Source organism: Danio rerio, chromosome 10 (genome assembly GCF_049306965.1).
Source record: "Danio rerio strain Tuebingen ecotype United States chromosome 10, GRCz12tu, whole genome shotgun sequence".
In the NCBI taxonomy this organism is placed as follows: domain Eukaryota; kingdom Metazoa; phylum Chordata; class Actinopteri; order Cypriniformes; family Danionidae; genus Danio; species Danio rerio.
Window position 1 is genome coordinate 41,227,937 of NC_133185.1, and position 26,005 is coordinate 41,253,941.

Genomic DNA, 26,005 nt, shown 5'->3' on the forward strand with positions numbered 1-26,005 from the left:
AGCCAGTTAACCTGATACAGTACACTCGGTTACAAGTAACAAATCACAACTAAATACATTTGCAAGCTAGAGTCAACAAGGCAACAACTTTAATCGCACATACTTACACTTGAGAAATGGAGGAAGAAAAATCCATCCTGACATGTCCAGCAGTAAGTTACTCTTTACTGATCCTTCCTTTAACAAACGCAGATGAAGTATTCTGTGTAGCATGTAGCTTCCAGAAGTTTCCAGTAGTTTCCAACTGCTTGGTCATAATGCTGATGTTTCAACTTTGGGTAGACCCTCGATAATATCTATCTGCAGTGTGACTTCAATCGACCGGCATGTTTGTGTGCGTGTGTTTGTGGGGGTGTGTGTGTGTGACTAGGTTTCTGCATCAGAGGGCGGGGCCTCAGGTTTGAAATCTCCCGGGTTTGCGCGTGCACGTGAATAACTTGGTTTCGTTCGTACGTCATGGCGAAACACCTAATGAATCGGTATCAAGGCGACTCGTTTGAAGCACTATGAGTCGACTCTTTTATAGATGAATCAACCGTTTTAAACACTGTATTCTTACAGATTTAAGCCTTAGCTGGATACTTCACTTCACTTAGAGCTGTGTTACACACTACATGGAGGGAAATTTTCAAAAACCCATAATATGGGCTCTTTAAATGAAATAATTATGAAAACACCCACCCCTGGTTTTCAATAATATTTGATAGTTCTTTTTTTACAAATTGTTTTATTTATGTTTTTCCTCTATTCGTCCTCTTATGTTTGGTTTTCTGTATTTAGGATTGATTTTTGTTATTTTTTGTGCATGTTTAAATGTAAAAAAAGTGACACACATAGTGCCTTATTGCTGGTTTGTTGATGTGTTTGATAGAATTATGATCTGCTTCATAGATTTTTGATCAATAGGAATTAATTAGTCTTTTCTGTAAAATGATTTCATTTTCAGACTTTGATCTTGCAAAGAAGAAAAGAAAATAGGCCTTTGCTTGTAGTTAATGTTACATCTTCCAGCTATTCTAGTTAGCTGTACTGTTAGGTGCACGCAAACTTGTAGATGCTCTCTAATATTCATTTATTAATTTTCCTTTGGCTTAGTCCCTGATTGATCAGGGATCCCCACAGCAGAATTAACCGCCTGCTTTCTAATGTAGGTCTATATAAATTATATTTCTGTATTCTGCTTTCTTGCTTGTCATAGTTACTGACTTGGAATAATTTAGTTCACCGAAACACATGCTTTCAGAGAACATTCTAGGATCACTCTAAAGAAAAAAAAATGTTGACCTACTGAATGGAAGTTACAAAGTTCTGGTCATGGCAAGCAAAACTAAAATGAATACCAGCTAATGGTTGATTCAGGATCTAAATATATTTAGGAGTGTGATGTCATCTGTTCAGTGCAGAAAAAAAATGATGGAGCATTTCTAAACCTTTTGCAATTTTTAAAGCAAATATAATTAAAATATTCTTTCATGTCACTTAAACTTAACGTTTTATTATTTGAAATCTTCTTTTGAGGTTGTTTATATAGCCTTTTAAATTAGCAAAACCAATCACCAAATGGCTTTAATAAGTTTTAGCTCAGAGATTTACAAATGTACAACACAGATTTGTTACATCATCTGACATTTAATCAATCAACTCAACTGATTTTTCAGCTGATAATAACTTTAAACCTGTATTTTTTGTTTAGAGTTTCTACTGTTCCATTTCATTCTTCTTTCAGTAGTTGTGTTCACTTTTCTTTTGTATAGTTCTTTTACGGACTGCATGACCTCATCAGTCTTTAGAGTGTATATGATGGGATTCAGCATAGGTGGTATTGCCTGTGTCAGGGAACTGTTAATTAACCGTGTGTTTAGGTGGACTGATGTTGTCAAAATTGCAATTTGATTACTTAAAAATGGAATAAAAAATATTGCCACCAACATGAGATGTGAGGTGCAGGTTTTTATGGCTTTGGCTCGATCAACACCATGAGCAATCTTAAACAAAGCTAAAGAAATGCAGAAATATGAAATGAAGATCAGTATGAGTGGCGTACAGATCAGAAGACCAAAGTTAATTTTTACCATCATAATATTCACAGAGTTATCATTACAAGCTAGTCTATTGATCAGGCTGTAATCGCAAAAATAACTATCGATCACATTAGATTTACAAAAAGAAAGTCTATTTAGCAATCCTACAAATACAGAAAAATGTGTCACAGAAAAAATCCACATCCCTCCTAGGATCGAAAACATTGCTGCATTGGTTACAATGGCATGATACTGCAGAGGAAAACAAATAGCAACCAGTCTGTCATAAGCCATGACAAGTAGCGTTAAAGACTGCAGATTCATAAAATGATATGTAAAAAATGTGTTTGCCAAACATGCTTCATACGAAATCTCCTGGTGGTCAAATAAAAATGTATCTATAACATTTGGAATCACAGTCGAGCTTCCACACAGATCAGAAAAGGCCAGATGGAAAACAACAATGTATTTGGCTGTGTGAAGTCTGCGAGACATATAAATCACACACATGATAAATGAATTTCCCAAAACAGTAGCAACATACACTAAAGACAAGAACACATAGTAGTATTTTGCATGTGGAACATTAGAAAGGCCACTGAGGAAAAATGTTGCAGGACGAACAAAGGTCTCGTTTGCAGAAGAGTTTGACTGTATGAAGCTCATGATACCTGCTCTCTGGGTCTTTGTGTCACCTGTAATAAAGGAATGTGATATAAATATGCTTAATAGCAGAAAATATTGAACAAAAATAAATCTTACCCGTCAAAGTGTATTAAGGAACAAAACTTTTTAAATTTACAAACAAATAATAAAATAGTTCATTGAGTTACAATAGAATTAGAGAGAAAGAGGAACTCCACCTTATCATACTCTACCTTTTGCAAAGCTTCCACAATGTCATAATTCTACCTGCCAGCAGACAAATTTATATTATGTAATTCTCTTGAGCTTGAAACTTCAGTGGATGAAGCAACAATTTCCTCTATAGACATGAACAAGAAGGAACAGGAATAAATCAACAGTGCCAACTCTGTCCAAAAAAAAAAAAAAAAAAAAATCTTTTATAAAATAAAATTATGGGCAAGGAGTTAATTATTGTAAAAAGTGGCTAATCAGATTTTTCAGTTACTCGTATCATTCAAAATTAAAGTTCTGTAATTAATTGTTCATCCTTGGTTGTTCCAAACCTCATGATATCTTCATTCATCTTGAGAACACAAGTGAAAATATTTACAGCAGAGCTATCTGACGGCAAGGGTCGCTAAGCGTCCAAAGTTCAGATAGTTATCAAAAATGTCTACAAAACAGTGCAGACATATACCCTGGGTGAAATGTCAGTGCAAACACGAAACTCGAAAATGTGTGCCATGAATTGACACAAAAGAGAAAAAACATTTTGTGAATACAAAAGTTTTCTCGTAGCTTCAAAAGTTCACAGTGGAACCACTAAAGACGCATGAAATGTTTTAACCATGGTTTTGGTTCATGAATTACATAACCCTTGCTGTCTTTAGAGATTCATAGAGCTCCTGGATTTTATACAATATATCCTAATTTGTGTTTTGAAGATAAATGAAGGTCTCTAGACCTTACAGAATTTTTGGATGAACTATTCATTTACAGTGAAATAATTATTAATATGTAAAATTACAATTAAATCTTTAACTTATAAAATAATGTGCCACTCCTGAGGGTTTAATGTTACTGTATTTACTAACATGAACAACATATTTATTAATAGTATTTATTAATAATTTTTAACTGTAGTTGTCATTTAAAGCATGTCTTTGTTAACAAGTACAACTTTTGATCTTAATAATGCATTAGTAAATGTTGAGCTATGATTCTATATAGTACTAGTATTGTTCATTCCTAGTTCTATGTATACTGTATACATTTACTAGCATTAACAAATGAAACCTTATTGTAAAGGGTCACATTATGAATACACTTGATTGATATCTGTGAACTTCAGGTATAAAAATGTAAATAAATGGAAATATTGGTATCAATTTCATTCATTTATACTTTTTTATTATTATTATTTTTATTTTATTTTTTGCTGATTATCACGGTTTACCATAACGAAGTGAACCAACAACTACTCTGGCATATGTTTTACTCAGTGGATGTCTTTCCAGCCACAACCCAGTATAAAAGCTAGAATTGTATAATGCTTTCAAATAGTGTTGTGACAATACTTAAATGTTGTCTTCGGCAAAATACCTAAATTAATAAATATCACAATACCAATACTAAAACGATACTACAGCATAAAAAAACTGAACATTGTCACTCAATAGAACTATTTTTATTTATTATTAAACACTTGGTGTTTGCTGTCAGCTGAGACAAAGTAGAACAATTTAAAATCAAGTAAAATAAATCTAAATAAAAAATAATAATAATTAAAATGCATATTTAGTCTGCAGTCCAGTCAATAGATTTTAACATTAATACAATTGTTGCAGCATTGTTTAAATGAACAATTCAATTTTTGGGTTAGGTTATCAAAGGAAAACCTGGAGATGTTGATTGGTCCTCACTGTTCATGAGACAGCCATTCTGTCTTATTCACATTTAAATTATTACTGGACTATAATAAATTGCATTTGAACCCTGACCTCTGTTGTCCCAGACTCATGTTACAACATGCGTCTATTTATCTTGAATTTATTGTAAATGTTTAATTGAATGAGAAGAAAGTCATTTTCTGCTAAAAATGTGCATTAATTAGTTAAACATTCTCTCTGTTTACAGCAGGTGATGCATGCCAGAAAGTGAATAAATGCATAAATACAGTTTGACCATTTCATACGTGCTCTCTTAATTAATAAGTTTAGCTGATTTTCATGATTTGGTGCAATTATCAAAAAATTGTCCTGCCAAAGTTTGCATGAACCACACAATAGACCACCCATTTTAAGGCTGATTTATACTTTTGCCTGGCTCCACAGCACTATCAGAAGAACTTGGGTAAGGTTTGTGGGGGTGACAACAGCTCTGTTCATACACACAGAAACTATTACTATTTTAGATTCATTCTCCAAACTGCAAGCAAGCATGGTTGTCTGCATTTTGCACATGGGCTGTCACGGTGCACACAGGCTTTGCAACAACTGTGGGCTTGCCCAGACTTGTCAGCAACATATGCAATATAATTCCATATTTTATTTGGCCGATCAGCTTTGTCCACAAGTGGTCACTAAGAGGATGTGTATATGCATGCCTCATTTTGTCTTTATGAAACTATGAGAGTCACTTTGAGAGTGGTCTGAGAGGAAAAGCACAGCTCAACATACACCTAATGGGCCGTGGAGGCAGCGTGCAGCCCCACACACTAGTCGCCTAGTCGTATCGTTTTAAGAGCCATGTTATTGCGATACCATTTAAGTAACTGTATATCTTGCAGCCCTATAAAGTTCTGTTAAATGAAATTCTCTATTAGGATAAATCTGGAAAGGTGAATGCATTCACTGCTTTTGTTTTTATTGTTTCACAGAGCATAATACTTGTTAATGATAATGATTAAGCTCACTGAGACATGCTTGAATTGCATGAGATGGGATCACTCTTAAAATGAAAAAATAAGTCACTATTTAATTTACAAACTGTCTGTGGGGCACAATCAGCAAATCTAAAACAATTGTCAGTAAATTAATAGCACTTTATTTTGATGGTCCATTTGAGCAGACTGTTTGCTTAATATCTGTTGATACTGCTCCATTAACAGACATTTAACTACAAGTACATGTCAATTTACACTAACCCTAATCCCAACCCTAACCCCAACCCAACAGTCTACTTGTAATCTATTGAGATTTAGTTGGCATTTAGATGCAATGTAACTTAAATTCAACAAACAGACCATCAAAATAAAGTGTGACCCATTTATAATTAATTAATAATTAACACTGATGCAGGAGCATTTTGAACCATTTGTTTTATTTAAAGTAAATGTGATTAAAATGTTATTTCATATGACTTTATTTCCCAAAGATAAATCTTAGCTTTATTTAAAAACTATACCGTGTTGGCTAGGTTTGAGCTCAGTTGTTTAAAACATATTTAGCCTGTTAAAATACATTTCTGATATAACATAAAAAATCCATCAACATTTAGATGTTTGTTGAAATGTCACATTTAAACAAGTCATTTCTGTTTTGAATATCTCCTTGTACATTTCATCTGTCCTATATTTTTCACATTGCGGCCATTGTACAGTTCTTTAATAGACTGCATGACCTCATCTGTCTTCAGAGTGTATATGATAGGATTCAGCATAGGTGGTATCACCTGTGTCAGGCAATTGTTAATTAACCGTATGTTGGCAGGCATAGGTGCTGTTAAGACTGCTATTTGATTACTTATTAATGGGGTATAACCGACTACCACCAACATGAGATGTGAGGTGCATGTTTTTATGGCTTTTACTCGATCAGCACCATGAGCAATCTTAAACAAAGCTAACGAAATGCAGAAATATGAGACAAAGATTAATATGAGTGGTGCACAAAGCAGCAGACCAAAATTTATTTTAATCATTAAAATATTTAGAGAATTATCATTACAAGCTAGTCTATTGATTAGACTATAATCACAAAAATAACTATCAATCACAGTAGATCTGCAAAAGGAGAGTCTATTTAGCAAACCTACAAATACTGAAATATGTGTCACAGAAAAAATCCACATTCCTCCTAGGATGAGGAACATTGCTGCTTTAGTTATAATGGCATGATAATGTAGAGGAAAACAAATAGCAACCAGTCTGTCATAAGCCATGACAAGTAGTGTTAAAGACTGGATATTTAGGAAATGATATATAAAAAACGTGTTTGCCAAACATGCTTCATATGAAATATCCTGGTGGTCAAATAAAAACGTATCAATGGTTTTGGGAATCACAGCCGAGCTTCCACACAGATCAGAAAAGGCAAGATGGAAAACAACAATATATTTGGCTGTGTGAAGTCTCCGGGCTAAATAAATAGTACACATGAGAAATGAATTTCCCAAAACAGTAACAACATACACCAAAGACAAGAACACATAATAGTATTTTACATGTGGAACATTAGAAAGGCCACTAAGAAAAAATTTTGCAGGACGAACAAAGGTCTCGTTTGCAGAAGAGTTTGACTGTATGGAGCTCATGACACCTGCTGCTCTGGGTTTTTTTGTCACCTGTAATGAAGAACTGAAAAAGTAAACTCAATCACAGACAACATTCAAAACACTATTAAACCTATTCTTTTAAAATCTCCCCTTAACATCCATTTTTAGTCATTTTAGTAATTTATATGGTTGTTTATATTAGGTCTACTGTCATGGCTGTTATAATGTGAATTGTTTATAATGGAGATTGTTTTTTTATGTAAGGTGTCCTTGAGTGTCATGTAAGACGCACATATAAATTAAAATCATAATTCTCATTCACAACTGAGTTAATGATTTGTTTTTGTATATAATGTAATTACCTAATAATAAAATATTAATAAAAGAAATTGAAAGAAATAGAAGGAAAGCATTTTGGATACTCTACCTTCTGCAAAGCTTTCACAGTGCCATTATTCTACTTATTAGACAAATTTATATTCGATCTTTCTCTTGAGCTTGGGACTTTTGTTGGGGCAACGGTATTCCCTGTAGACTTGAGCAAGAAGGGGCAGGAATAAATCAACAATGCAATTGTCCAGAAAACTTTCCTACATGTATACATACATACAGTTGAAGTCAGAATCATTAGCCCCCCCCTGTTTATTTTTCCCCCAATTTCTGTTTAACGGCAAGAATATTTTTTCAACACATTACTTGACATAATAGCTTTAATAACTCATCTCTAATAACTGATTTATTTTATCTTTGCAATGGTGACAGTAAATAATATTTGACTAGATATTTTTCAAGACACTTCTATACAGCTTAAAGTGACATTTAAAGGCTTAACTAGGTTAATTAGGTGAACTAGGCTGTTTAGGGTAATTAGGCAAGTTATTGTATGATGGTTTGTTCTGTAGACAGTCGGGAAAAAATATAAGACTTTCTCCAGAGGTAAAAATATTATCAAACATACTGTGATAATTTCCTTGCTTCGTTAAACATAATTTGGCAAATATGAAAAAAAAAAAGGATTTAAAGGGGGCTAATAATTCTGACTTCAACTGTACATACATACATAAAATATAATATATTATATAATATAATAAATATATATTTTTATATAATTTGGTACAGATTTTTTGCTGTCCAGTCTCTGTACTATCTATCTTGATGAAATAGATGATTGATATTAACTTTGTTAAAATAGTTGCAAATGTCTATTAATTCCTTTATGCATGCACTCATTATGGATATGGTGATTTATAGATTTTATTCGATTTTATTATAGATTTTTATTAGAGTCTGAGAAATAATAATGACGCCAAGATGTACTTTGACTGGACATGCACTAATGACTTCATTAGATTTTTAAATTTTTAATTACATTTAACATTATAATAATAACAATAATTAGTAGTAGTAATAGTACTAATATAAGACTAATACTTCTCTTTCCAAGGCTTGAATAAAGTTTTATTTAGCTGTAGTAATACAGATCACACCTCATTTTGTGTAAGTGGCAACCTTTTCCTTTCTGTTTTAAAGAAAGTAGTGAAGCATTTACAAATTCTTAACCTTATCATTTTACAGTTAGAATAATAGTGAAGCCACTGGATTCTTAGAACTCACCAACACTAGTGTCTCTATCTTTTACTGTGTTTTGTAATATGATTTTCTTGATCCATCTTTTTGTAAAATTTCTATCAACATTTGGGATCAGGATTGACATATTGTGGACAAATTAGGTAGTGCAAAAACAATTTGTAGGGCATATATATTGTTTATGTGTTTATAAAAATTCAGAGGATATAAGTACATAATGTGTGCACAGTTCTGTTGAATACATTTTGTCACATTTACTTAAGGCAGGTCACATGCATGAGGATATTAGCATTCATTAGAGTTTCGTGAAAATGTGCGCAATGTCTGGGACAGGTCATTTTTATCATTGGAAGAGCTCACAGACCTCAATACACACATCCACATTCAACATAATTTTTCTGAACAAACTGACAGTGCATGTACAACAGTGGTTTAACTAGGCTTAAACCAGTATTAACCAGAAGATTTTTATTAGAATTCGAGTATGCTTTGAAAGCTGTATGGACTTTAAAAAAAAATGTTATTATGTAATGTTCAGCAATCACCTCACAGCAAGAAAGTCGCTGGTTCAAGCCCTGGCTGGGTCAGTTGGCATTTCTGTGTGGAGTTTGCTGTGTTTGCATGGGTTTACTCCGGGTGCTCCGGTTTCCCCCACAAGTCCACAGGCATGTGGTATAGGTGAATTGGGTAAGCTAAATTGGCTGTATTGTATGTGTGTGAATGAGTGTGTATGGATGTTTCCCAGTGATCGGTTGCAGGTGGAAGGGCATCTGCTGCGTAAAACATATGCTGGATGAGTATCGGACTAAGCCGAAAAGAAAATGAATGACAACTTTTCAGCTGCATGTTATGAACACTGCCGGTGAGAAAGCACAGTTACCATGCATGTCCTGTTCTCATTCTGTTTATGCATGCACACTAAAACTGAGATGAGAAATTACACATAAAGAAAATGTTTGCTTGAATTCATAACCAAAAAAAACATAAATAACAAAAAATTGTCAACCAATGGTGAATGTCCAAATGTTCATTTATATCCATAAAGATACATTTATATGTCAGTGCAGGGACCTAGAAAGTAATTTCTCTGTTGACTTCTGAAATATTTCAAATGTGTTTTACAATAGGAAGTAGTTTTCATTCCTGTAAAATGACGTTACTTCTGGATTTTTTTCATGGAAACTGCACAGATTACTAATAGTAAATGTTCCAATGTGCATTTACTGTAAATACACGGACAAAAATTACATTATGTTGTATGGTAAAGGGACCTAGAAAGTAATTTCTCTTTTGACTTCTGAAATATTTCAAATAAGTTTTACAAAAGGAAGTAGTCTTCATTCCTGTTAAATGATGTTAACTTTGGACTTGATGAAAGATGAAAGTAATCAGTTGATTTCATTATTAATTTATTGTTGCAGTCCCAAAATTGTGCCTTGACCGTTTGTTACATCAATATATGGATTTATACATTGATGGGTTGGTAGATTAAAAACAATATAGGACGTAAAACTGTATTTGTGCACGGCTATTAAGTTGCTTATAGTTGTCATTATTTGATTACTTTTGGTGAACAAGATCTCTTAAACTAATTTAGTTCCTTAAAACAGATGCCTGCATCACTCTGAAGAAAAAAGTTGACCTCTGGAAAAATAAATGTAATTCACAAACTTTGGGTCACATTCAGCAGAACTGAAACTCATTCCAGTGAATGTTTTATAATATAGAGAATATATTCAAGTGTGAAGATGTCTATTCATAATGAAAACAAACACTGATGCAGAAGCATTTCAAACCTTTTGTTATATTTAAAGCAAAGGGGAGTAAAATGTTATTTCATTTGACTCACTGTTTAACTTAGAATAAACTAATAAATGTATAGCTTTGTTTTTTAGGTTTCATCTTAAATAGTTAGAATATGTTGGGCCTGTTTACAATACATTTGTAACAACATCTAACATATAAAATCCATCAACTCACAGACCACAGTTTAAACCTGTAATTTTAGTTTCGAATTTCTCCTACATTTCATTTGTACTGTACTGCTCACTTTGCTAGATTTGTACAGATCTTTTATGGATTGCATTACCTCCTCTGTCTTTAGAGTGTAAATGATGGGATTCAGCATAGGTGAAATTGTCTGTGTGAGGGAATGGTTAATTAACCGGGTGTTTGGTTGAATATGTGATGTTAAGAATGCAATGTGACTACTTAAATAGGGGATATAACTAATTGCCACCAACATGAGGTGTGAGGTGCAGGTTTTTATGGCTTTGGCTTGATCGGCACCATGAGCAATCTTAAACAGAGCTAAAGAAATGCAGAAATATGAGACAAAGATCAGCATGAGTGGCATGCCAATCATGACACCAAAGCAAATTTTTATCATCAAAATATTTATAGAATTATCATTACACGCTAGTTTATTCAGAAGACTGTAATCACAAAAATAACTATCAATCACATTAGATTTACAAAAAGAGAGTCTATTTAGCAAACCTATAAATACAGAAAAATATGTCACAGAATAAATCCACATTCCTCCTAGGATCAGGAACATTGTTGGTTTGGTTATAATAGCATGATAACGTAGAGGAAAACAAATAGCAACCAGTCTGTCATAAGCCATGACAAGTAGTGTTAAAGACTGGATATTTAGGAAATGATATATAAAAAACGTGTTTGCCAAACATGCTTCATATGAAATCTCCTGATGTTCGAATAAAAATGTGTCAATTATTTTTGGAATCACAGTCGAGCTTCCACACAGATCAGAAAAGGCCAGATGGAAAACAACAACATATTTGGCTGTGTGAAGTCTGCGAGACAAATAAATCACACACATGATAAATGAATTCCCCAAAACAGTAGCAACATACACTAAAGACAAGAACACATAATAGTATTTTGCATGTGGAACATTAGAAAGGCCACTGAGGAAAAATGTTGCAGGACGAACAAAGGTCTCGTTTGCAGAAGAGTTTGACTGTATGGAGCTCATGACATCTGCTGCTCTGGGTTTGTGTTACCTGTAATCAAGAACTGTAAAAGTAAAAAAACTCAATTTTCAAAAAGCAGACAATGTAAAAAACACTGTTTTCTTTGCAGTCATGATGGTGTTTGTGAATTGTCTTTTTTATATACAGTATATATCCACATTGGCTTAATAAAGAATAGAATAGAAGGAAAGCGTGATATGTACTCTACCTTTTGCAAAGCTTCCACAGTGTCATTATTCTACCTGCTATCAGACAAATTTATATTAGATCTTTTTCTTGAGCTTGGAATTTTTTGTTGATGGAGCAACGATTCTCCCTGTAGACTTAAGCAAAAAAGGGCTGGAATAAATCAACAATGGCACTGTCCAGAAACCCTTTATGTTACTTTTTTTTTTTTTTACATTATGCCACTGCATCTCTGTTATTATCATGTGTGAATGCTTTGACTTGATGACTTGATAATGAACTTTAACTGGACTTGCAATATTGAGGCTAATTTTCAGCGTTTAATTACACTGAACATTAGTTGTAGTATTAAAATAAGATGTACTATTATTTTTTTGTTCCACATGGGTAATTGTTACTAAATTGGAATAAACTGAAATGTTGTTGACATGAACCATCATCCATACATATTCCTTTTGCAATTTTAAGATTTTGATCTGTTTGATTTGAAGTTTTAGTCAAAAAAATATTCAAATAAATTGAGGACTTTTCATATTATTAGTAATAACAAATAATAAATAACAAATCATTATTAATAAAATGCAGTTAATTTGTATAATTCTGGAAATCTAAAATTACATTTAGCTTTGTTTATGTTGCAATCATTGCTGACTTCACCAAACTTTTTTTTACATTAGTAGATTACTTACAAAGTCAGTGCAAAGATGCAAATTTGTGCATGTACAGTGTATATTATTGTACACTTGCTTGCATTACATGATCTAGGATCGTGCTTAGAAAAAAGTATCATTCACATATTCTGATCAATTGTTTGAGTTCATGATTCATCAGGACTCTAGATTGTGACAAATTTGGCCACATGTGCAACCAAATTTTTCAGTGGTGCGATTAAAAATATATAAGGTCACAGTGGTGCGACCAGCCATTCGATGGCATACAATAACTACATTTTTAAAAAGTGCGTCTGTGGTTTAATACACTAAAAAAAAACTCCTGGTTGCCTTAAATTTTTAAGCTGAATCAAATAATCTTATGAGTCCTTTGAACTTATATTATGTTAAACTGACTTAAAACAGCTTTCATAAATTATACAATTCAGTTAAAACTTATAAAATTAAGTTAGAACATGATTAGATTAGTTTAATAAAATACAGTGAACTAAAAACATTTGTTGTTATATGACTAATTCATCATAAAATTTTTACAGTTTCGACTCAAACATTAAAATTTTTTTTCCTAACCAACCACAGTTAAAAAAAACTGTTAACCAATCAGCACAATATTAAAGTATCATTTAATAAAAAAAATGCCAAGTCTGTTTTTTGTCTGACACATTAAATATTGCATTTTTAAATACTGATCTATTCTAAGGTTAAAGGTCTAAATTCTGTGCGAACAACAGAATTTTAACCCACCTGCAGCATTCAAACGACATGCTTGTCATTTTTAAAATGGGTAGCATTAAGTTGGGTATCGTTGGCTAAAAAAAGTTAAGTAACCACTGGGTTAAACGGTCAATATGTCACAAACATCTCTGGTTTCAACCAATCATAGATGGTGAAGGGCACCCTTTTTGTAGAATTGTGCTTTAAATAAAGAACCTAATATTGACCAGATTGTTACTTAATTATTTACAACTCGAGAATTCTTATATGGATATATTTTTGTTTAAAGAGAACTTGTAAAACTGCACTGTTAAATGCGATGGGGTCAAAAATTTGGGTGCACCTAACTTTTGTTCTGGTTCACCTTAAAAAAAATGTTGGTAGCACCAGTGCAAAAAGTTAGTCTAGAGTCCTATTAATTGAAGCATTCATAAAGATATTTCCTTCATTCCTGAATAAATCATCATCTTTAAAAAGAAAAGCTTGAATTAATGACTCGGTGCCACTCTTTAGTGACTGTATTTTATTGTCAACATGTGAAAATTGTCAACATGTGATTAAAAATAATTAAATGCCCCTGGAAATAAATTATTGGTGCCAAAACAAAATGTTTTTGTTTATTAATAGAAAAAATTATTGTTACAAAAAACAATACAGTTTTTGCTGTCTGGAATATTAAATTGTCTTGTTTACTGTGTTTATACGTAGATGCAGAAGACTGTTAAATTGCATTTTCCTGTCTATGTACTGCCATTGACTGTAGTAAACAAGAATTAATATAACAGTTATTTTACATGCCTCTGGGCTTCAGGTTGTGGAGTTGCAAGTAAAAATGATAATTCCCTGTAAATCTGTATACAATTAAAATTAAGTCACAATTAGCAGAGCTACAAATGTCTAATAATTGGTTAAAGACATGTATATTTAGGAGTGTAATAATGTCTGTTTATAAGGAAAGCAAACATGATGCATTACAACTTTTGTTGTTTTAAATCTAATGTGAATATGCTATCATTTGACAATATAAATCTTTCTTCTGTGTTTTTTTTAAGGCGTCCATACTATGCTTCTGCTTAAAAGCATGTTAATGATCATTTCTGTTACATCGTCAAACAAAATTTGAAATGAATCAACTCCGCTAAATTAGATGTTTGTTAGTAGATCACATCTGGAAAAACAGCTAAATATCTGTAGTCAGCTTATGTGAAGTCTTTTATACTATTATATGGTCTGGGTTCTGAATAAAAAAGATTAATCTGAAAATCAGCAAAACTAAAATGTCAGTGAAAGATTCATTTAAGAACACATTTATTATTCAGGCTAGAAAAACAACAATATTGACATCAAAATTGTGGTTGTCAAAATGCACTTTTTCCATTTACTATTTACACACTGATCAGAACCTGCAATTATTTTAATTTACCATACTGGCAAATTTCATTTGTCTTTGTTTAGTTATGTTCACCTTGCTCCGTCGGTACAAATCTTTTATGGATTGCATGACCTCCTCTGTCTTCAGAGTGTATATGATGGGATTCAGCATAGGTGGTATTGCTTGTGTCAGGGAATTGTTAATGATCTGTACATTTGGATGCAAAGGGGTTGTTGCAGATGCAATTATATTAGTTAAAACTGGTAGATAATACATTGCCACCAACATGAAATGTGAGGTGCAGGTTTTTAGGGCTTTGATTCTTTCAGCACCATGAGCAATCCTGAGCAGAGCCACGGAAATACAGAAATATGAGATGAAGATCAGTATGAGTGGAGTGCAAATCAGGAGGCCATAGGAAGTTTTACCTATCAAAATATTTATAGTAATATCATTACAAGCTAGTCCACAGATTGGGGCATAGTCACAAAAATAACTATTCAATACATTAGATCTACAAAAAGATATTGTATTCACCAAACCTACAAGTATAGAAAAAAATGTCACAGACACAATCCACATCACTCCTATGATCAGAAACATTGCTGATTTGGTTACAATGGCATGATACTGTAGAGGAAAACAAATAGCAACCAGTCTGTCATAAGCCAAAGCAAGTAGTGTCAAAGACTGTAGGTTCATGAAATGATACACAAAAAACATGTTTGTTAAGCATGCTTCATATGAAATGTCCTGGTGGTCAAATAAAAACATTTCTATGATTTTTGGAATCAAAGCTGAACTTCCACACAAATCAGAAAGTGCCAGATGGAAAACAACAATGTATTTGGCTGTGTGAAGTCTGCGAGCTAAATAAATGATACACATGATAAATGAATTCCCCAAAACAGTCACAGCATACACTAAAGACAAGAACATGTAATAGTATTTTGCCTGTGGCATATTGGAAAAACCACTAAGGGAAAATGTTGCAGGACGAACAAAGGTCAGGTTTGCAGGATGGGAGCTCATGACACCTGTTTTCCTTGTGTGTGTCTGTGATAAAGAACTGTTAAACTATAGACATTAATAAACACAATAATAATACAATATTTGGTAAAAGCGTTAAAGAAAAACCCATAGTTCATACTCTACCTTTTCTCAGCAATAGTTCCTACTCTACCTTTTCCCAGCAATCAGACATTTATATTAGAGCATTCTCTAAGGCTTGGGACTTAAGCTCTTTTTCCCTGTAGAGTTGAAGAAGTGAGGTCTGGACTAAATATCTGAAATTGTAAATGTAGCATAATATGTAGAACCCCGATGTATTTTTTCATATGCTTGAAATTGTCTTATATCCTAATTTTAATAGGTTGATTTATTTTCACAGTTATGCCACAGATTAACTTTTTTTTTTTAATTATTCCTCGTAGAGAACCTTTAGATAATAAAATTGTAAAGGCCAATATATGATCTTGCTCCAGTGGAGTTCAATACTGTTGAAAATTCGAGGCACCCATGTCAAGCTAAATGCATCTTTACAATGGCATTTATATGATACTATTTTTATGTCAGTTTTACATTAACATGCCATTTATTTGCAAATATATCTATAAACTACAGTGGCAAGAGGAATTTAGAGCCATTCTTCTTTCTAGCAGAATAGTGGCAAGATCACTACTTGGCTATGTTTTCTGACTCGCTCTTCCAAAACACCCCAAAGTTGCTCAATAATATTTACATCTGGTGACAGTGCATGCCATGGGAGATGTTTAACTTCACTGTCATGTTCATCAAACCACTCTGTCTGTCAGGAGTGTCTGTATAAAGGACCCAAAAGCAGAGGAGTAAAAATTAGTAGCACCACATGAAAAAGAAAAATCAGGAGTGGGCTAAATTTCAATCAAAAAATAAAGTTAGTTTTTGGTCCAGGCCTGGTAATGCAGGAGAAGGGCAATGGCAACGCAAAAGATCAGCTCTCCAGTAGGGCAGACCAAATCCGGGATGGATCCAGGGAACTGGACAGAGAACACAATGATAATACAACAGACCGACAAGAAGGCTGTAAGAAATCCAACACTCTGACAAAAGGAGAAGCGAAACACCCTCAGATATAGGAGCAGCAATTAGCAGAAATGAAAGGCAGCTGGCAGTAACATGTGAGGCTACTAATTGTAAAAGACGATCAGCTGAGTAAAGTTACACAGCAATTTGGAGACAAATTAGAATGTTGTCAGTAAGGAAAGATAGAAAACGCTGTCAGAAAAGAAAGAGGGCAAAGTTCAAACCCGGGTTCTGACACTGTCACCTCTGTCTTGCTGTGTGTATTAGTGCATTATCATCCTGATACATGGGACTGCCTTCAGGACACCTTTTTCGAACCATAGCTCAAGTATTGAGCTTCAGGAATGCCATGATATTGCAGCCCAAACCACCACTGATCAACCCTCATGCTTTTCTGGGCATGCAACAGTCTGGGTGGTATGCTTCTTTAGGGCTTCTCTACACCGTAACTCTCCTGGATGTGGGAAAACCATAAAGGTGGACTCATCAAAAAACAATTGATGTTTCACATACTCCACAGTCCAAGATTTTTGCAGCTGGCACCATTTTAGACTGACATTTGCCATTGCAAAAGTGACCAAAGATTTGGACTTTAACTGCAGTTTGGCTTTTTCATTCAGGAATTTCTTTCATGCCCCTCGTGACAAACGAGATATTTGATCCAAGAAAATGCTCTTAGCGTGTTTTTTTCATGCAATGTTTATTACCGCACGGTGAATGAGAGAAGAAAAAAACTCTGCATTTCCCGGAAACTTAAATGCACTCGGCAGGTAGCGTCAGAAAGCCATGTGTGTTATTCCTGTTATAATATGTGGTGAAAATCCTACACACGGGAAGTTTGATTGTGGTGCTAACATGTTCACACTCGGTGTAATAGTTAGTTCGATACGAACTAACTTTGCCATCTGAATAAACAACCAAGACCACTGGTCGCTTACTTACCGAATCTGTAGATACAAGACAATCAACACCAACTAGAACCACGTCTTTATTAAGAGGAGACAAGCAGCATACACAGCAAATTCATCTGAGTTAAATTCTCGGTGTTGAAGCATTTCAGAGTAAAGTGTTGACGTTAAAGAGTTAAGATTTTGATAAATGAATATAATAAGAGTTAGAATTGATTTTATTCAGTGCGAAATCAAGGAGTTATCTTTTCAACACTTGGTGGTGTTATTTCCAACATCCGGGAATTCATGCAGCCCCAGTCACTGAAGAATTTTCCAGATGCCATTTTCCATCTGAGGTTTAGAACAGCAACTGGTGAGTCAAACTACCTAAATGTTGGTATTTTACTGACTTTCTTTAAGGAAATACAGTTGTAAACATATTGTTAAGTTAATAACTTTAGAATGGAGTGACAATTTTAATCTTCTGCGGTTCATTCATGGTCGTTTGTGTATCTAGCTTAACTGCATTACTATTGACTTCTTTTCAAGAATGTTTTTTATATATGCTCACGCATACATATTGCATAAAAACATCAAATGTACATGTTCAACACATTTCTGTCACGCTTAATGCCATTTTGTGCGTTGTTACCCATCTGTAAAATAAAATCGACACTTCTCCTTTAATTCGAAGCAAACTAGCGAGGGAATCCCCGGAGCAGCCTATAGCCTACTCTGCCCGGATGCTAACGGCAACACAGGATGGTTTCCATAAGCTCTGGAGAGTTTCTAAAACATATCTGGTGAGTAAATTAACATATGCTTACTTGTAAAAGGCTTCCTGACTAAAACATATGATTGTTTGTTATTCGTGTACGTTAATTTGGTTATTTTAAACACCGCGGCCCTTTTAAACTGGTTCATTCGTGGCCGTCCATATACCGTTAGTTCATAGACTCGCGTGATAACGTACGCTTGAATTATATTAAGCGTTGACAACCATTAAAGTCGGAATGTTAACATTAATGTCTTTAAATGACCGCGTTTGAACTTTCTCAGACATTTAACGTTACAGAAGTCTCCCGGAAGTTGCGGGACTAACGTTAACGTTATCCCGCAAATGCACAGAGACTCCCAGATGCCCAAGTAGATGCCCGCAAATGAATGATAATCTCCCGGAAATCGCGCGTCTCCCGCCCGGTCATTAAACACTTTGCACACCCCTCTCCACCGCATCCCTCCCAGCTCTTCAGGTACGTCGCGCGCAACTCATCCCATTGCTCTTCAGGTTCTCATCTCTCCCGCTACCTCCCGCTAATCAACTCTGTATCCCCCGAAAATTACTTTTCCCAACTCGGGGTGTCTGACGTTAGTAAGTTAGGCTATTTATGTAGTCAGGAACATCTTAGTCAAGCTTTTTTCTCCCGCATGATATTGTGCTTAAATCTATAGGCTAAACTTAGCATGCACTGTACACAACATTTCCTTTTTATTAAAGACAATTTAGTGCGTTGTAAGCAGCCACCTGTCTGTAAAATTAATCAACTGATTCATATTTGAGCAGCCTAATGATGATACAGTTTTGATTTGTAGATTTATTATCAATAATCAACATCTGAATCAAAAGATATCTGAAAAAGTGTGAGGCATACTTTGTGATGTTCATCTCTTCTTTTTATCTGAAGGTTATGCATATGTGTTAGATACTAATTTTTTGTTGTTTTTTTAACAGCCACAGTTCTCTATACAATAACACAAGACCCTGTGACGGTGGCTGATTAGAGACGGATGGTGTATTTCCAGAGTTGGTGAAATGACCAAGCACACCTTCTTGGTCATATGTGGTGATAATAATGAAGGTATGTTTGATAAAGTTCTGTATTTGTTTCACAATAAGCTGAGAGGGTATTAGAGCATTAGAGAATAACAAATGGCATGAAGGTGATAAGTTTTGTATTGTGGGTGAACTGTTACTTAAATAATGTTTTGCTCTTTACTTTGCACTTTTCCTCTTCTGCTTATCCTAATATTTTAGATTATATTTGGACCTGAAACATCTGCTAGACTCCAGTAAAGGTGGCGTCAATACTGGACCTGAAAGGGCCTAACAAGTTGAATCTGGTAAAGAAACATGCACGCACGCACGCACGCACACGCTTACAGAAAACTGTTGTTTATGAAGTTTATGAATATTTTTTACACTGTGGCCAATATTTTGGGGAAGTCAGCATCACTAAATGATATAAAAGATTTTAAGCTCCTCTAAATTTTGCTCCAAGTGTTGTGTTAAATTCAGGATTCTGGACAGCTGCCTGTTTTTCCAGTTCTAGTCATAGTGGTTAACCTAATTGTTTTTGGAGATTCCAACAGTGATTTATGTGTTTTTTTCTACTTTTCCATATCCTGTCACCTCAACCAGCTGGGAGAGTCAAGTTGTGGATCATCATGAAGATTTTCAAAAGGTGAGGTTAGATTTCTTGAATGTTTTATTTACTTTAAATGTTCTTTTAAATATATCATAGAATTTGATTGCAATTTGTTTTCAAACATTTTTCTTAGTCATGCTGGAGTCTTGAAGAGTTCTTAGATGAGCATCACCCTATATCCGTGTATCAGGAACCACCAGACGAGCGATCAGCAGCTGCTACATCGTCATGGATAAAAAGGTCATCCTGTGGCTGGGAAGCACTTCATTCACAGGACATGCTTGATGAGATTTCCTAGCTCCAGTTTGTTTTCACACAAGTTTACAGCATTTATACCTTCATTTAAACTGCTGTGTTTGATATGGAGGAACAAGGAAACACCAGAAGTGAAAGATTTGCACGCCAAGTTGTTTAAAATGTAATTTCAGAAGAAAACTATGAGTTCAGAAGTAAACTATGAGGGACGCTATATTGAACTTTCAAATTGCTCTGATAACACATCAAGTTTGGACCAAAGGACTGAAACAGCCTTTTTGAGCACTGGTCACATATTTTGTTGATACTGTCTGTACTAATAAAACATTTAAAGCATATTTGACATTGTTGCATTTTAAAAACTGAATGAATTGTTGAAGTTGTGAATGTTTTCAAATAAAATGTTTTTTCTTTTGTAATTTACAGTCTATTTTACCTTTTTACCATATTTACACTCAAGAGAGTTGAATAAAATAACAATATATTACACCAGGCAGTGTTAAATATAGTTACATTTTTTAACTCTGCCCAGAGTTAAAATTAACCCTTACTTCGGTGTCAATGTGCCAACCCTTTTGAAAGTGTTGATTTAACTCTGTTTTGAGTGGACCCCATGAGACACTTTCAAAGTGTTGAAATTAACACCCATAGAGTTGTTTTGGGTCCCCATATTTTGCTGTGTATCCGGATCTCACCATTTCCAGATGAGAAAAGCTCGCCGGTAAAAAAAAATGTTCCTTAGACACGTATTGTTGTCGAGTGTCGCATGCACTGTAATCCACACGTGAGTCAAGCTGTGCTCTCATAAAGAGAAAATGAAAACAAAACTTTAAACTTAAAAGCTTGTTTTGGCAACACAACATGGCATCTTTCTGCCATTTGAACACTGTAACTGGTCTTGAAAGCTATCATGCATATTAATAAAGTTGCACAATAGAGCACGCTGATTGGTTTGAACCAAGTGTTGAACCAACCAGGGCAAACTTTGAACAAAGTCTGTTTGAGGACTGTTATTAACCATTGAGTTTTATTCTACAGCTGTCAGTGGCTTCAAAAATGGTTTCCAGCAGTTTTTAAAATGTCAATGAAACCAGAAGTTAAAATTCATCAAATAAATAAGTTTAAAATACTCGATCAGCAGTACATTTAATCAACATCCCAAACAACGTCCACATCGTCCATATTGAGTGGCATTAAATAAATTAGATATGTGATGTATTATTTCCTCTCACGGATTTTAAGGGGGCACTTGTGGACTTCTATCAATTGCTGGAAGCCAAACTTGCATGGGCCAAAAGCGGAGGAACAATTTTGAGTGTGTAACCATACCTGATGACAATCATGTCACGTCGTTGGTAGTTTAAAGACGTGAACAATTTTGATTTTATTAGTCAGACTAACTAAACAAACTACTTTGTAAGGACTCAAAGTCCTTAATATAAAAATCTGAAACCTACAGACTTTCATAAATAACCTATAAAGTATTATGTAAAACATCTTTAAAAGCTACATTGTAAAAATCTAAAAATAAATAAATGTCATGTACCTGGCCATAAAAAGTTGTTTTAAATAATAACAAAATGATTAGATTGTTCTGTTTACAACTTTTTCCTTTTATAAAAAAGTAATATTGTGTGGAGTTTGCATGTTCTCCCAGTGTTGGCATGGGTTTCCTTCGGGTGCTACAGTTTCCTCCACTGTCCAATGACATGCGCTTGAGGTGAATTGGGTAAGCTAAATTGGCCTGTTGTATATGTGTGAATGAGTGTGTATGGGTGTTTTCTAGTGATGGGTTGCCGCTGGAAGGGCATCCGCTGTGTAAAACATATGCTGGATAAGTTGGCGGTTCATTCCGCTGTGGCAACCCCTTATTATTAAAGGGACTAAGCCGAAAAAATGAATGAATACATTTTATGTTATGTTATGTGTTTGGTTAATATTGTGAACAAATTCTGGTTAAATGTAAGCAGGGCTTTACATTAACACCCGCCAAATGCGGGTAGATTTCAACTTTGGCGGGTAAGACAGCCGCTCCTTTGCCACTTTGGAAAGGTTGGAAATAATTGTTACATTGTAGTTTACTTAAAGCAGGTTTCGACAATAAGGATGGCCCAATATACTTGCAATTGTGATCTTAGAATCGAGAAACAGCACGACTGACAACAATAACTGTGTTCGTACAGGTAATGTGATGTTTTGCTCCCGTTTACTTGCGCTTTTTTTCTGTTCACTTGCTATCGGTTCTATTTGAAAAAGACTAGACAAAAAACGATGCTCGTGTACCCACAGTCCTGCTGCTTTTAAGAGCGCAAGATTGAAAAATATATATGTTTGTAAGCAACAGCAGCAGTCACTGCTTTTGTTTTAATTATTCTCAGGCACGTGATCATCCTTTCATTATCACTCGTAGTATGTTTTTACTTGCTTTTGTTTGCTTACAGTTATTTTTGTTAATGTAGTTTAATTATCATCCCTTACAATAATATTTTTTAATATTAGATTAATATTAATTAGATTAATATTAGAATAAAGATTAACCAACCATTTGTGTGTAGTAACTGCTGATCTGGGACAACACAACATCTAAATCAAGTCATTTTAGCATGTCAAAGTCACATTTATTTATATAAAATATATTTTCCAAACAACAAATTGTGGCTAGTGAAAATGGCAAGTGGCTAGTAATGTTGGAAATCTACTAGCCCTGAATGTAAGTGCATTCATTGTTTATTTAAATCACATCGTGATTTTGCCTCAGTACATCTTTGGCCCCAGTCTCTTTTATTTCATCCCTAAATTACATGAAAATGAGGGGTACATTTTGAGTAAAAAACAAACACTAAGGGAATGTTGAGATTGCTTTACCATGATTTGTTTAATATTTATTGTATAATAATGTAAGTTCTGTCTAAACACTGTAAAAATATATCTGTTAATTCATAATTTCCGAATTTAGTGTTTTGCATGTATTTACAGTTGTGAGTAGCATTGAGATGTTGTGCTCTGCTCTGTCGACTTTTGATGTTGAATATTTAACTCTGCTGTTTAACAAAGTGACTTCTTACGTTTTAGTAGTTTGAGACAAGATATTGTTTAAGAAATAATATATAAAGAACTAAATAACAGAAAATGTACTGGCAGCATATTACCATGATTTTTGCAGCATCATATACAACACCAACCCAGACGATATATCACTGCAAACTATTAAAAATGTTTATAAAAGTCACTTTTTCAAACTTTTCAAGGTTAAAAGCTGTTGGAAGGAAAAAATGAGAAAAAAAAAACAAAAACAAGAATGACAAAATAGAAAACTCAATTTACAGATATTTTACAGTATATAATGCACACACTGAGGAAGGCATTGAAAAAATATATATACAAAGCAATTATTTAATGAGTGCGAATAATGACCTTCTGAATAATATTATTGACAAGATTAATGCACCAAAATAGTTTTCAAAACCATGAGCATGCAGGGCAAACTTCATTACTTAAAGTAAATAATAGTCTTACAAAAATATTGTGAGATACCTGTAGTCTTTTTTTTATTGAACCTATGATATTCAGTTGTATTTAAAAATGCAAAACATTTGAGCATACAGTATTCAAAACATAAAAACAATAGCATTGTATATAGTAATGTCATCAAAATGAGGGTCAACATTTATTTTAGATATGGGAATATGATTTTCCGTTTCAGAAGCTTTTTCACAGACACCATGAACTCCTCTGTTTTGAACGTGTAGATGATAGGGTTAAGCATTGGAGGCAGGGCAGAGGTCAGAGAGAGATTAATGATCCTTGTGTTGGTGTTTATAATGGATGCCAGAGAATATGTAATAGTGATGGGAAGGTAAAATACAGCCACTAATATTAAATGAGCAGTGCATGTCTTTGTGGCTCTCTGACGGTCTTGTGGAGTTGTGACTCTGAACAGTGTCACAGCTATGCAAGTATATGAAAAGATGATGAAAAACACTGGCAACCCAAGAATCACTATTGGGTACAAACTGCCTATGACAGAGCTTGGAAAATTATTGCTACAGGCAGAGCGATATATCGGCCCATGATCACAGTAGAAACTGTTCACAGTGACAATTACTTTGCAGAAAGAAAGTCTGCTTATAAAAATAGTTGCAGTCATTACCATAAGCAATGTCAGTGCCCATGTCAGTCCAATTATTACAAGCATCGATCTAAAGGTCACGATCATATGATATCTCAGTGGTAAGCAAATAGCTACTAATCTGTCAAAAGACAGAACAGCAAGAGTTAGTGACTGTGTTGAAATAGATACAAAGACAGAAAACATATTATACAAACACAATCTATACGGGATCAACTGATTTCTAAACAGAAAAGTGTCCAGTAGCTGAGGGATTACAGCTGTACTCTCGCAAATGTCTGACAGTGATAAATTAAAGACAGCAATATATTTAGCAGTGTGAAGATTACGGTCTATGATAATGACAAACATGAGACAGGAGTTTCCAAGGAAAGAAATAATGTAAACAAAAGACAAGAATATGTAATAGTATCTCATGTGAGGTATACCAGAAAAACCACTGATGTAGAAGTAAGACGGAATAGAAATATTCCTGTTTTCGGCGAAATCATTCATGTTCACTCTGTGATCTTGTGGTTATCTTGTCTGCATAGAAAAGCAGTATGTTATTCAGTGTGCTAGGACATTTATATGTAACAACAAATACTAGATGGATATTAAAACCTCAGAAAAAAGTTTTATGTTTTTTATAGCAATTATACAGTACTATACATTATTTATAAAACATTCCATTAAATTCAAAAGTTTTCAAAAGATTTTTCTGAAAAACAAGACGTCATGATTAATTGGATAATGTGTCTTGTTTTAAGAATCTATACATATAGAATACATACATACTTATATACATACATACATATTTTGTGATGGGAAAACAAGAAATACTAAACTAGAATGTCATATTCCACGATAATAAGTGCTGTTAATACAATGGCTAAGTTATACTTACAGAATTGATGAGCACTTTACAGGTGATGAGCAGTACAATAGAGTGTGATGGTTTATTCAAGCTTCTACAAGCACAAATACCTGTAAAAAAACACACATACCTGAGCTGACACATTCTGAGCTATATATCCTCAGACACAAATGCCAGACTGTACAGACCTGTCAGTCGACCAATCACAGCTCAGAACTCACATGATACTAACCAGTCTACAGTGATGCTGTAATTGAAGCCAGCCCTAAACCTAGAATAAATGTATGAAAGCCATATAAATCCAATTTTATTTTTGGTGTTGGGCCACATTTAACATGGGGTTATATTTAAGGTTTAATTTTTTCCCCTCCCTCATGCCATTCCAGTCAAGTATTAAAATTTACAAAATTCTTTTATCTAAATAAAAGCTGAAATTAAACTGGTTCCTCTGAAATGGTTTTGTCTCTTCAGAATAATTGGATTAAATAAAGTATTAAACTAAATAAGATTAATTTCATGTATTCATTTTCTTTTCGGCTTAGTCCCTTTTTTAATCTGGGGGTGCCACAGCGGAATGAACTGCCAACTCATCCTGCATATGTTTTTACGCAGCGGTTGCCCTTCCAGCTGCAACCCATCACTGGGAAATACCCACACACTTACATACACTACGGCCAATTCAGCTAATTCAATTCACCTGTACCACATGTTTTT

General features: G+C 34.1%; 6 protein-coding genes across 23 annotated transcripts in view; 1 reads left to right on the plus strand and 5 right to left on the minus strand.

Moving 5' to 3' along the window:
* or30bv1 (odorant receptor, family 30, subfamily BV, member 1) overlaps positions 1-26,005 on the plus strand; it is a 190,265-nt gene that overhangs the window by 27,874 nt on the left and 136,386 nt on the right. The gene's annotated exons all lie outside the window — the stretch shown is intronic.
* or42a6 (odorant receptor, family 42, subfamily A, member 6) lies at positions 1,671-2,687 on the minus strand. The gene has a single exon (NM_001128571.1). The coding sequence runs from the start codon at positions 2,685-2,687 to the stop codon at positions 1,671-1,673; it is 1,017 nt and encodes a 338-aa protein (NP_001122043.1).
* or42a5 (odorant receptor, family 42, subfamily A, member 5) lies at positions 6,177-7,181 on the minus strand. The gene has a single exon (NM_001128563.1). It carries the CDS (start codon positions 7,179-7,181, stop codon positions 6,177-6,179), a length of 1,005 nt encoding a protein of 334 aa, NP_001122035.1.
* Positions 10,720-11,730, minus strand: or42a8 (odorant receptor, family 42, subfamily A, member 8). The gene is given in 1 exon segment (NM_001130798.1): positions 10,720-11,730. A coding segment is annotated over 1 exon segment (1,011 nt).
* Positions 12,135-15,846, minus strand: or42a1 (odorant receptor, family 42, subfamily A, member 1). Of its 2 annotated transcripts, XM_073913442.1 has the most exons (2): positions 15,827-15,846; positions 12,135-15,740 (listed from the first exon to the last, which is right to left on the minus strand). In XM_073913442.1, exon 2 carries the CDS (start codon positions 15,701-15,703, stop codon positions 14,714-14,716), a length of 990 nt encoding a protein of 329 aa, XP_073769543.1. In that variant the 5' UTR covers positions 15,704-15,740; positions 15,827-15,846; the 3' UTR covers positions 12,135-14,713. The 2 variants fall into 2 exon arrangements, with proteins under 2 accessions (XP_073769543.1, NP_001122058.1); NM_001128586.1 differs by lacking the exon at positions 15,827-15,846 and having other exon boundaries at positions 14,714-15,703.
* or42b1 (odorant receptor, family 42, subfamily B, member 1) lies at positions 23,114-25,392 on the minus strand. Of its 2 annotated transcripts, XM_005169152.6 has the most exons (2): positions 25,322-25,392; positions 23,114-24,960 (listed from the first exon to the last, which is right to left on the minus strand). In XM_005169152.6, exon 2 carries the CDS (start codon positions 24,928-24,930, stop codon positions 23,974-23,976), a length of 957 nt encoding a protein of 318 aa, XP_005169209.1. In that variant the 5' UTR covers positions 24,931-24,960; positions 25,322-25,392; the 3' UTR covers positions 23,114-23,973. The 2 variants fall into 2 exon arrangements, with proteins under 2 accessions (XP_005169209.1, NP_001121883.1); NM_001128411.1 differs by lacking the exon at positions 25,322-25,392 and having other exon boundaries at positions 23,974-24,930.